Source organism: Crocuta crocuta, unplaced genomic scaffold (genome assembly GCF_008692635.1).
Source record: "Crocuta crocuta isolate KB4526 unplaced genomic scaffold, BGI_CrCroc_1.0 scaffold282, whole genome shotgun sequence".
In the NCBI taxonomy this organism is placed as follows: Eukaryota; Metazoa; Chordata; class Mammalia; order Carnivora; family Hyaenidae; genus Crocuta; species Crocuta crocuta.
Genome location: NW_027529174.1, coordinates 5975304 through 5987794, shown reverse-complemented (window position 1 = coordinate 5987794; position 12491 = coordinate 5975304). Strand labels below are relative to the sequence as shown.

At 42.1% G+C, this 12491-nt stretch overlaps 1 protein-coding gene across 5 annotated transcripts in view; it reads right to left on the bottom strand.

Annotated features, from left to right (window-relative positions):
- Window positions 1–1260: 1260 nt before the first annotated feature.
- OCIAD2 (OCIA domain containing 2) overlaps window positions 1261–12491 on the bottom strand; it is a 21274-nt gene continuing 10043 nt past the window's right edge. Inside the window, exons 5-8 of one of the 5 annotated variants that reach the window (XM_077757801.1) lie at window positions 10452–10499; window positions 9147–9264; window positions 6820–6905; window positions 1261–1800 (exon numbers count right to left, since the gene is read on the bottom strand). In XM_077757801.1, coding sequence (XP_077613927.1) covers window positions 6824–6905; window positions 9147–9264; window positions 10452–10499 — 248 coding nt within the window. In that variant the 3' untranslated portion in view covers window positions 1261–1800; window positions 6820–6823. Of the gene's footprint in view, window positions 1801–1834; window positions 2001–3967; window positions 4212–5683; window positions 6519–6819; window positions 6906–9146; window positions 9265–10451; window positions 10500–12491 lie in introns of those variants that run through there. The other 4 variants (XM_077757803.1, XM_077757806.1, XM_077757804.1 and 1 more) reach the window with 4 other exon arrangements.

Sequence of the window (12491 nt, the reverse complement as noted above, 5' to 3'; positions counted from 1 at the left end):
GGGCATGAACTGTGAGATTATAAGCCAAAGTTGGATGCTTGCCTGAGCCACCCAGGTGCCCCTGGAATAAATTGTTTTTTATGTTAATTACATCTCTTCTCTACTTTTAGACAGCTAGGAAAAGCCAGATGTCACCCTCAACATTGCCCAGAAGTCTCAGCTAGATCAAGCTTTAGGTACATTTGCAATTTTCCGTGTTGCCACAGGTAACAGTTTTGCTAAACTCTGTACGACTCATACTCAAAATTTCCAACAGCTTCCAATAACGCTTCCCTCTCTCTTCCGTGGTCCTTCCTTGACAGCCTCCTTGGAAGCTCTTTAGACTTCTGTTAGCACCCTCATCCAGGCTTTTTAGGTTTCACTAACCATCTCCCCAAAGTCCTGCCGGGATCCCATCTGCCTCGTCCCCCAGACCCACGCCACTGGGTAGGGTTGTGTCATGGCGGCACCCACGTACAGCTGCCAAGTTTCTGTATTAGTTTGATAGAAAAGTCGAATTGCTCTGAATGATAGAGTAAGGGGTTTACGACAATGGACTCTTCAGCAAGCGTGGAGCTGGAGCGTCAGCGTGCAGGCTTCTGCCTCTGCATCTAGTGTCGGGCCTGTCCTCATAGTCAAGACACACAAGTAGAAACATGGAGGGCTTGGGAGGTGTAAGTCTGGAACTGGCACACCTTCATTTCTGCCCCACATTCTGCCTAATTAAGTCATGTGGACCAACCGAAGGTCAAGAACTAGCTAGTGTGCCCCACGATGGGAAGGAAATGCAAAATCACAGGTCCAAAGGCATGGATATAAGGAGAGGTAAAGAGTGAGGCCGGTAATACAATCTAAAAGGGGAGCAACGGTAGCTATCGCTGCCCTGAATTCCATACAAATGAATTTGGATCTGTCTCCTATGGACATTACACCACATTGTATTATAGCTGTTTATTTGCGTATCTTTTCTCCTGTGAGTGCAGGGACATCTCCTGTATGAAAATAACCCCTCTTTCTTCTGGCACATTGTCTTGCATATGAGTGGTACCGAAAAATTTTTGTCGAATTAGTGAATGAAGCCATTTCTGAGCTTCCAAATCATAAGGCCTATGGTAACAGCCCTGGTTTTCAAAACCAGGCAGGTATAAAGGGAGATTCCTTTTTGATATTTGTTTCCCCACCATTATTAATTTGTCCCACCTGCCCTTCCCCCTTTTGTCACTGGCCCTTCCTACCCTCATTCCTGCCCCACCCATATCTAGAATGAGAGAATCTCTCTAATAGAGCAAACCAGTCTTCAAGGTTTGTATTTTATAATACATTCTTCAAGACAATTCTTCAGTCAACAAAGATTGTTTGAGCACTTACCATGAACACTATACATTAAGAAACTAAAAGGGGCAGCTGACACAAGATGTACCTGTTGAATTACAAAATTTAAACTGAAAAGGACAGAGAGTAGCATCATGAAATCAAAAAGAACTAAGAATGTCATGAGTTACACTGAAGTTCAGAATGACCAGAGATGCGCAAGCATAAAATAGGGAGACTTGACTTAAAGATAGGTCATGTGAAAAAGCTTAGCACAGGCCAAAAAAGTGTGACACGAACTTTTGGACTCCATTAAACGTCATCGTCGTCGTCGCCGTCGTAGTAGTAGTAATAGCTAACATCCATTGGGTGGTTACTCTGAGCCATGCACTACTGTAAGCATTTAAGTATTAGCTCATTTAAGGTGCATGCGGCTAGCTCGGTGGGTAGAGGATCCGACTCTTGATCTTGGGGTCATGAGCTTGAGCCCCACGTTGGGCATAGAGACTACTTAAAAAAAAAAAAACAGTATTAGCTTATCTAATCCTCATGAACAACCTGTCAGGATAGTCTAAAATTTTTCCATTTTACAGATGAGAAAGCAGAGGCAACAAACCAGGTACCTAGCTGACTCAGTGTCAGCAAGCGGTGGAGCCTGGATATGAGCACCGAGCATCATGAAGAGCCACTCTTGTTATCAGTTCAAGTGCCTGAAATGAAAAGCACCGTGATCATGTTCTTTTCTGAACTGGTCAATCCAAGTCTGGGGTGTTGGTGTAAGAGAGGACAGCACAAACCAAAGGGTGTCCCAAGACCAGGCTGTGACAGGTTTGGAAACCCACTCCAATGGTTGAAGAAACTGAGAGGAACATTTGTTCTAGTATGTAAAGGCCAATCCATGAAAAAAGAATAAGAATCCTATTTTGTAGCCACAGAGAAATTACGGTTTTAGGCTGAAAACTTAAACGAAGTCCCTATACCTGACCAAGAACTTTGGTTGGGGCTGGAGACTCAGACATCAGTAAAAGAAGACATACTTCCTGCCCTGGAAGAGCTTCCAGTCCAGCAGGGAAGGGACGTGAACCTGGGCTCCCATAAGACCTTTCTGAACACTTTTGCAGCTGGGCTGTGTACTGCGTTGTGCTGTAGATCAACAGGTGTCCTTCCCCTGGAAGTACATAAGTGCATCCTGGAATCCCACCTCCCCAGAGAGCGGAGGGGATTCCCAGAGTGGTGGGTGGTTCAACTGGACTTCAGACCACAAACTAGTGATAAAAATATAAACTTCCGGGGAGCCTGGGTGGGTCTGTCGGTTAAGCATCTGACTTCGGCTCAGGTCACGAACTCGTGTTTTGTGAGTTCGAGCCCCGTTTCGGGCTCTGTGCTGACAGCCCAGAGCCTAGAGCCTGCTTCGGATTCTGTGTCTCCCTCTCTCTCTGCCCTCCCCTGTTTGCACTCTCTTTCTCAAAAAAAAGATTAAAAAAAAAATTTTTTTTAAAGAATACTAACTCCAGGAAGATGTAGAGTTTTGTCAGCCATGTTCACTGTTGCATTTCTAGGATTTAGGACCCTGTGTAGGCACAGACTGGGTGCTCAGGAATTGAATATATGAAAGCATGAACATATGAAAACAAGGATTCTCATAGTAAAACCTGTGTTATTTGTGGACCCACATATGTGTGTGTGTTGTGGAAGTGAAGACTCTTTAACATGCCACTAGTCCAGCTTCACTCAATTATATTATCTGTCTGGTCCTAGATTGTGCTGCCTCTGGGTTAATCACTAAAATCTCTGTAAACATTTTTTTTTTTAATTTGAGAGAGAGTGAGAGCAGGGAAGTAGTAGAAGGAGAGGGACAGAGAATCTTGACATGGGGTTTGATCTCATGACCATGAGATCATGACCTGAGCCAAAATCTAGAGTCAGATGCTCAACCAACTGAGCCATGCAGGTGCCCCTGTGCAAACTTCAAAGGTCTATGAAATAAAATTCTATAGTTAAGCTCTAAAGTGGAAAAGTTTTGTCAATTACCAGATTGCATTAGTTGAATATCAAGAAAATGATCTATATGATATTTTCAGGTTATTTTTGCTTAATCAAGCATTTGATTATTACTTGTCATTCAAGATAAATTTTATTACTTTCATGATGTTAGCAGACAATAGATAAGTCATCTATTCTGACAGTAGGCGAAGAGAATATCTTTGCTTAAGTCAGAAATACTTCTTTAGTGTTTACTTTTGAGAGACAGAGTGCGCGTGTGCCTGCACACACACACACACACACACACACACACACACGAGCGGGTGAGGGGCAGACGTGGGGGGGAGGAGAGAAAGAGAGAGAGGATCCAAAGCGGGCTCAGCCCTGACAACAGAGAGCTGGGTGTGAGACTCAAACTCACAAACCGTGAGATCATTACCTGAGCCAAAGTCAATGCTCTACTGACTGAGCCACCCAGGCGCCTCTTAAGTGAGAATTTTTATTTTTATTATTTTTTTTTAATAGTTTATTGTCAAATTAGTTTCCACATAACACTCAGTGCTCATCCCCACAAGTGTCCTCCTCCATGCCCATCCCCCCCTCCCCCCACATCCATCAGTCCTCAGTTTTTGTCAGCATTCAAGAGTCTCTCATGGTTTGCTTCTCTCCCTTTCCCCCACCATTTCCGCCCTTCTTCTCCCCCTTGTTCCTCCGTCAAGTTCCTCCTAATCCTCCTATACGTGCAAACATATGATATTTGTCCTTCTCTGCCTGACTTATTTCGCTCAGCATAACACCCTCAAGGTCCATCCATGTTGCTACACATGGCCAGATTTCATTGTTTCTCATTGCCATGTAGTATTCCATGGTATAGATAAACCACATCTTCTTGATCCATTCATCTGTTGACGGACACTTAGGCTCTTTCCATGTTTTAGCTATTGTGGAGAGTGCTGCTATGATTAAGTAAGAATTTTTAAAATACATAAGCATTACATACAGTACATCTTTTTTCTCTGTTTTTATCATGAAGGGAATGCTTTTATAAGGTTATGACCAGCTTGGTGAAGAGGGTTGGTAATTTCTTTTTAAAAAAAAATTTTTTTTTTACATTTATTTTTTTTTAAATTTTTTAAAATGTTTTATTTATTTCTAGGAGAGAGAGAGAGAGACAGCGTGAGCAGGGGAGGGTCAGAGAGAGAGGGAGTCACAGACTGAGACAGGCTCCAGGCTCTGAGCTGGCAGTCAGCACAGAGCCCAACACGGGGCTCGAACCCACGAACCGCGAGATCATGACCTAAGCGAAAGTCAGACGCTTAACCGACTAAGCCACCCAGGCGCCCCTACATTTATTTATTTTTTGAGAGACAGAGTGAGACAGAGCATGAGCGGGGAAGGGGCAGAGAGAGAAAGAGACACAGAATCCTATGCAGGCTCCAGGCTCCAGGCTCTGAGCAAGCTGTCAGCACAGAGCCCGAAGCAGGGCTTGAACCCACGAACTGTGAGATCATGACCTGAGCCAAAGTCAGATGCTTAACAGACTGAGCCACCCAGGTGCCCCAAGTGTTGGTAATTTCTGAATGCCAAAAGACAAATTCCATTTTTTGATACATCTTCCTGCAAGAAACAAACGTTCTCCCCTCAGATATGCAATAGATAAAGCTGCAAAATATTTGAGATATCTTGTATGAACTTCAGTTTTTTCTTTATTGATTTCCATGAAAGGAAAGATCACTGTTTCAATGCTTAGGAAAAGCAGAGAGTCCAGACAATAAATCCAATTTAATTTGGGAGAAATATGAAGACGTCAGGTGTAAAAACAATGGGGCTTTTCAACAATGATAGATTCATCTTTTCCCAGGACCCTAAGACTGATTTCAACACTGATTTGCTGTGCTTAGCCATCTGAAGATGTTCTGATCCTCAGGAAATCATTTTCTGGCTTGCAGGAAATAAATGTGCCTAATTTTGAATTTCTGCCAATCCCCGAGAGAACAGACTCACCAACTGCTGGTTGTCAGAGTCAAGAGTTCAACTGCGTCCATGAAGCTCGGGTTATTGGCTTTGTGTTCTGATTTACAGAAATAGAACTTTCTCAATTGAAAGACCAGGATATGTAATACAAAGGAGATGAAGTCAAAACCACTCCATTTCAGGTGAGCCTGGGTGGCTCAGTTGGTTAAGCATCCAATTGTTGATTTCAGCTCAGGTCGTGATCTCACGGTTCGTGGAATCAAAGCCCCACATCAGGCTCTGTGCTGAGAGTGTGGAGCCTGCTTGGGATTCTCTGTCTCTCCTCTCTTTTCTCCTCCTCTCTCTCTGCCCCTCCTACGCTTGTGCTCTCTCTCTCTCAAAAATAAATGAAAAAATTTTAAGAAAACACCTCCACTTCATACACTTAATATTTATGTAAAAATAAAATCTCCGAAATATTTTTGATATTTAAAATAAGATATTTCAGATCAATTATTAGCTTGTGATGAGATTTTCCTTCTTATACATGGTTTCAAGATGTATTGAGTTAAATATAAACACGTACACATACGCACATGTGCGTGCGCGCACACACACACAAACCAGTATATACATGGCGACACACACATAAAGCATTTTCCTGAGAAAATGCAACAATGCAAACTAAATGTGTATGATGGTCTTGACAACATAAAACGCGAGGTCTCCAGGGGAAGAGGTTGGCTGGCTGGTTGGTTGATCAGTGTTTTCATGCAGAAAACCTGCCAGGAGAATCGGAATCCAACTCTTCGAGTTGGACTGGCTGCCTCTGAGCTCCTAATAGCCCTAAAAGTTGATCATTCCATGAATTAACTCTTCCAGTGACTGTTCCCATAAACAAACTATTCCTTGGGAGAAGGCGAGGCAGTGTGGAAAGGCATGTTTATTCTTTCAGGCTACCAGCAGTATATAAAAGAACCCAGTTCTTTAGTGCCGACCATGAGCATTCACCCATTAGCTCCACAAGCACCCTAAACACGATGGGCTCACCATGCCATTGAGGCATAAAGTCACCTACATCACCAAAAGGACAGTGGATTCAAATTCTGAATCTTTCAAGGGAAATAGTTTTTATTAGCTTAAAAGTCTTGGTTCCTTCATTTTAGAAAGCACTTCTCAAACTTCTAAGACAATCTTTCGTGCCCTGTGGTTCCACCTCTATACACACTGGTTTTCTTTGAGGCCTGGCTTCCCACGTTCCTGAATATTCATTCCCATCCTGTATCAGAACCCTGAACAAAATCAGAGTGAAAGAATGGATGGGGCCGAATCAGAGAAGACTTGAAGTTCTTTTACTTAGCTGTAAGCAAGTTAAGGGGGAGCAACATAATTTCTTTTTGGGTGTGTGAATGCCCCTGACAAGTTCTCAAACAGCAGACAAACATACACCGCTCACGTCAGTTGAGTGTCAAAGAATGTGAGAAGCACAATGTGTCTGGTCCACTATACGTGTATTATTTTAAAGTACACTTGAAATTCTAAATGTGTACAAATTCAGAGAGAGGTTTCAGAAACTTCAAAAGCCATACGTACAAGTTTAAGACGCTGAAGGCTGCGAACTTCCTTTCTCATTTAATCCGTGCTTGATTTTGCATTCCTCACAGGTAAGCAGGCAGTGCCTAGAATGGAAGCAAAAACGGACGTTTGTGCTTTGTCACTGGTTGGTCTAGTCTTAACACAATGTTAAACAGAGGCATCTTCCTTTAAAAAAATTTTTTTTTTAATTTACTTAGAGAGAGAGTATGCACACAAGCAGGGCAGAGAAAGAGAGAATCTTAACGGGCTTCGTGCTCAGCACGGAGCCTGATGTGGGGCTCAATCCTATGACCCTGGGATCATGAGCTGAGCCAAAATTAAGAGTTGGGCACTTAACTGACTGAGCCACCCAGGCGCCCCTCACAAGCCTAATTTTTAAAGGAAAAACAGAGCTGTTTCTTGGTTTGAGACTCCCCCAAAACCCTATCTCCCCAAAAAAGGTCAATAATGATCTTTTTTTTTTTTAATTTTTTAATGTTTTATTTATTTCTAGGAGCGAGGGATAGACAGCGTGAGCAGGGTTGGGTCAGAGAGAGAGGGAGTCACAGACTGAAACAGGCTCCAGGCTTGAGCTGGCAGTCAGCACACAGCCCAACGCGGGGCTCAAACCCATGAACCGCGAGATCATGACCTAAGCAAAAGTCGGACGCTTAACCGACTAAGCCACCCAGGTGCCCCAATAATGATCTTCACGTCTGATATTTTCACAGGTTTCATGCTGCCTCTCAAATAGAACCCACTGTGACAAGCAAAGGTCTTCAGAGAAATGTGTTCCCAACACCCAACTACCAATATTATCACAGAAATAAGTACTATTTGCTGGGCACTCACTGTCATAAATAGCCATTTCTATCCTTTATAACATGCCATGAAAACAATTCTGATCACCATTTTCTACAGAGGAGAAACAGAAAATTAGAGAGTGTCAGACACTTATCCAAGGTTACACAGCCTTGTAAGTGGTAAAACTGGTTTTCACCCGGATACTCTAACCACCCAGGGAATGTCCCTAACTCCAGAGTCCTGTGGCTGACACCTCTGAATGAGAATCCCAAGACACAACAACCTAGAAGTGTACTGAGAAGTCCTGCAGTAAAGACGCCTGTTCAAATTCTGTGACCTCGTGATGGTAGAAGCCGTGCCTGCTGATGGAGGCATTCTTTAGAGGCCTGCATGGCGCCATGAACATAGTTAAGTGCTCACTCGATGTGGAGCAAATGAAATAGGTAATTATTACCGAAGCTGAATAGCAACAGCTCAAAAACTGAGAGTTAAAGAGAGTTCTTTTCCCTGGGGTGCCTGGGTGGCTCGGTTGGTTGGGCGTCTGACTTTGGCTCAGGTCATGATCTCACCACTTGTGGGTTCAAGCCCCGTGTTGGGCTCTGTGCTGACAGCTCAGAGCCTAGAGCCTACTTCGGATTCTGTGTCTCCCTCTCTCTCTGCCCCTCCTTTACTCGCACTCTTTCTCTCTCAAAAATGAATAAATGTTAAAAAATTAAAAAAATTTTATTATTTTATTTTATATTTTATTTATATTTATTTTATTATTATATTATTATTAAGAAATGGGGGTTCCCAACATATGGATGTAAAAAATTGTTTAATATTGTAAGTGGTGAAAAGGCCTTATTTAACTTTTTATAATTATTTTCATTACAATCCCTCAGTCAAAGGGGCGCCTAGGTGGCTCCGTTGGTTGGGCATCTGACTCTTGATTTTGGCTCAGGTCGTGATGCCACAGTCATGGGATCAAGCCCCGCATTGGGCTCCATACTAAGCATGGAGCCTGCTTGAGATTCTCTCTCACTGACTGCCCTCTCCTCTGCTTGCAGGCTCTCGCTCTCTCTCTCTCCAATAAAAATAATAAGTAAGTCACTAAGTAAGTAAACCAATCAATCAATCAATCAATAAAAAGAATCCCTCAGTCAAAAAGATTACAAACCTGTTCCAACACCATGGATGAAGCTAGAGGGTATAAGGCTAAGTGAAATAAGTCAGAGAAAGACAAATACATGATTTCACTCATATGTGGAGTTTTAGAAACAAAACAAGTGAGCAAAGGGGAACAAAGAGAGAGAGAGACAAACCAAGAAACAGACTCTTAACTATAGAGAACAAACCATTGGTTACCAGAGGGGAGCTGTCGGGGGAGGAGTGAAACAGGTGAAGGGGATTAAGAGAACATTTAACATGATGAGCACTCAGTAATGTATGGACCTGTTGAATCATTATATTGAACCCCTGAAACTAATATAGCACTGTATGTTAATTACTCTGGAATTAAAGTTTAAGAACTTAATAGAAATTTTTAAAAAGTTACAAACCTGTTATGCCCTGGACCAAAACCAGCACCACGTAGCTGATCTTCAAAGGAATGGAATTTACTCTGGCATACTCGTATGTATGATGCCTTTCCAAGGGCAAATCCCAAGATACCCGCAACTGTAAAAGCAGGTGAGGAAAGATAATTTAAAAGCTCAGTGTCACCTCTATTAGTTATCTTCTAGAACTTTCTACATTAACAGTAGTAATTCTTATATGAAAAGTACCACGATAAATCAACGAACAAAGCCTCTGAGAATGAATCTCCCTATTAAAGAGCAGGATCAGGAAATGGAGGCTTTCTGCTCTCCTCAGTTTTGAGCTGATGGTAGAGGGGCCAGGATAGGGCTGGCGAAGGTGTTGTCTCAGAGGCAGGCAGCCCATGGGAGGCCCAGGGGGCAAACAAATGTCTGAGACCTCCAGGGTGGGAAGGGGTGGGCTCTGGGTTGTGCCTATAGGTGGCTTCCAAATCACTGTGCAGGAAAGACCCTTAATTCTCTTTATGGGTTACTGCAATCCATCTTGCCTGCAGGGAAGAGAGCCCCAGAAGCAGAGGGAATCTCTGGGAGAAATATCCAACCTGCTCTTCCTGCTGGGAATGAGATTTCAGACTGTAAACAGGAATGCATCCTCTCTACATAATGGGTCTAGGTAGGAGTGGAAGAAGATGCAACCCCAGGGTTGTGGTAAATGTATTATTAGAAAGTCTGATTTTTAAAAATTATTCATTTGGTAGGTCCATTATAGAAAATATCTTGGGGGCACCTGGGTGGCTCAGTCATGATCTCGCGGTTCCTGAGTTTGAGCCCCGCATCGGGCTCTGTGCTGATGGCTCAGAGCCTGGAGCCTGCTTCGGATACTGTATCTCCCTCTCTCTCTGACCTTCCCCCACTCGTGCTGTTTCTCTCTACCAAAAATAAATCAACATTAAAAAACTAAAAAAAAAAGAAAAGAAAAGAAAAAGAAAACATTTTGAAAAAACTAGCCAAAAGAAGAAAATTACAGGCCCTAATGGCTCTGTCATTCAGACGCTCTGCTTGCTCGCATCTTGTATGCCCTGCTAATGTCTCTTAGTGCAGACTTTAAAGAGGCTGTCTAAGGTGGAGTCCCTGCTGCTCAGCCTTATATCAGGAAGTGCTGAATGAACAAAGAACTTCACAGTGACAAAAAAACAGACCGATTTTTCAGAGAGTCAACGCGGGTAGTTTGTTGACCTGACATTCGTATCTCCAGTTGCTATAAACATCTTCTTCTAAAAAATTAATCTTTTTAGGGATTGTTTGCTTTTTTTAACTTTTATAACTTACGTGCAACTTTGGGCAATGATCCAAATCTTGGATTAGATGCTAAATAACCTAAGAAGTAATAAATAAATTCATTATTATTACATGTTATAACCTATTTAAATTTATAAAATATAAATAAACCTTTAAAGTAAACCCTGATATACACCGATTCTTAATCTAAAGAGGTTATTTTTAAAGAGTTATAAGTCAATTCTTAATTGATTAACTCTCAAATACTCATCTTTAGCAAGTAGCAAGTATTAGTGGCTTTAATGTATAGAAAAAGAACATGAAACAGACCATTTAAGACTAAATTAAATATACCAAGGTGGGGATGGGGGGCAGGGGAGCGGGGCATCTGGATATCACAGTCCATAGAGAATGTGACTCTAGATCTCGGGGTTCTAAGTTCAACTCGCACGATGGGTGTAGAGATTACTTAAAAAATAAAATCTTAAAAAAAAAGATAATGCATAGAAGGGACTAACAACTTAGTTCCAAGCAATTAAGTATTGTCCCCTCGCTTTTTTAAAGTAACTCAACACAAAGTCTCAGTTTAGAGATTCACAGTATATATATATATCAAAATCTTTAAATGAAAACATTAAAACCTGTGGTAGGCAGAGTAATGGTCTCCTAAAGATGTCCACATCCCAATTCTTGGAAAAACTATGAAGTAAATGGAATTAAGGTTGCTAATCAGATAATTTTAAAATAGGAAGATTATCCTGGATTATCTGGGTGAGCCCAATGGAATCAAGATGTAATCATCTTGGGGGGGCGCCTGGGTGGCTCAGTGGGTTAAGTGCTGACTTTGGCTCAGGTCATGATTTCGTGGTTTGTGAGTTCAAGCCCCGCATCAGGCTCTATGGTGACAGCTCAGAGTCTGGAGCCTGCTTCAAATTCTGTGTCTCCCTCTCTCTCTGCCCCTCCCCCGCTTGTGCTTGACTCTCTCAAAAATTAAATAAACATTAAAAAAAATTTGTTTTTAAAGATGTAATCATCCTGAATATGGAAGAGGGATTCAGAGATAGAACTGTGGCAATATGAGAAGATCTTGCCTCAGTGTTGCTGGCTTTGCAGACAGAGGAAGGGGGCATGAGCCAGGAAATGTGGCTGGTTTCCAGAAGCTGGAAAGGGAAAGGAAGCCCCATACCTACCCTCACCCAGGCCGCGGAAGGAATGCTGCATGGCCAACACTTTGATTTCAGCCCAGTGAGACCCATTTTGGACCTCCGACCTCCCAAATGTGAGATAATCAATTTGTATTGTTTTAAGCCACTCTGTTTGTGGTAATTTATTACAGCAGCCATGGAAAACTAATATGCAAACCTGGAAAGGTATATTAATACACATGCAGACAACTGTAGATTTTAAGCAGTTTAATATTTATAAAACATAACCCCTACAGATGTCATGATCATATTTTTTTGTTGTCAGAAGTGATCCGATGGAGGCTTGTTACTGACTGACGAGTATATTTTTTTTTTTTTTAATTTTTCTAATGTTTATTTAGAGAAAGACTGAGTGAGGGAGGGACAGAGAGAGAGGGAGACATAGAATCTGAAGCAGGCTTCAGGCTCTGGGCTGTCAGCACAGAGCCCGACATGGGGCTCGAACTCACAAATCACGAGTTCCTGAACTGAGCTGAAGTCAAAGGCCTTACCAACTGAGCCACCCAGGCACCCCTGATTGATGAATATATTTCTATAAAAAAGCTACCTTGAAGTTATAAAAATGAGACTGAAGTTATATTTAATAAATAGCCTTTAAAGACAAGAATAATATTAAGTGAAATGGGATTCTCCTAGATATATGACATGTGGTCTCTGACACCCCAAAAGGAACTAGAACATTTTGACTCATAAACATGAGTACATGTTTATGTACTGGGTACAAATATTCTTTTTAAAATCCTGGTAATTGGGGCGCCTGGGTGGCTCAGTCGGTTAAGCGTCCAACTTGATCTCAGCTCTGGTCTTAACCTCAAGCTTAGGAGTTCAAGCCCTGCATTGGGTTCAATGCTGAGCATGGAGTTTACTCAAAAAAAAAAAAAAAAAA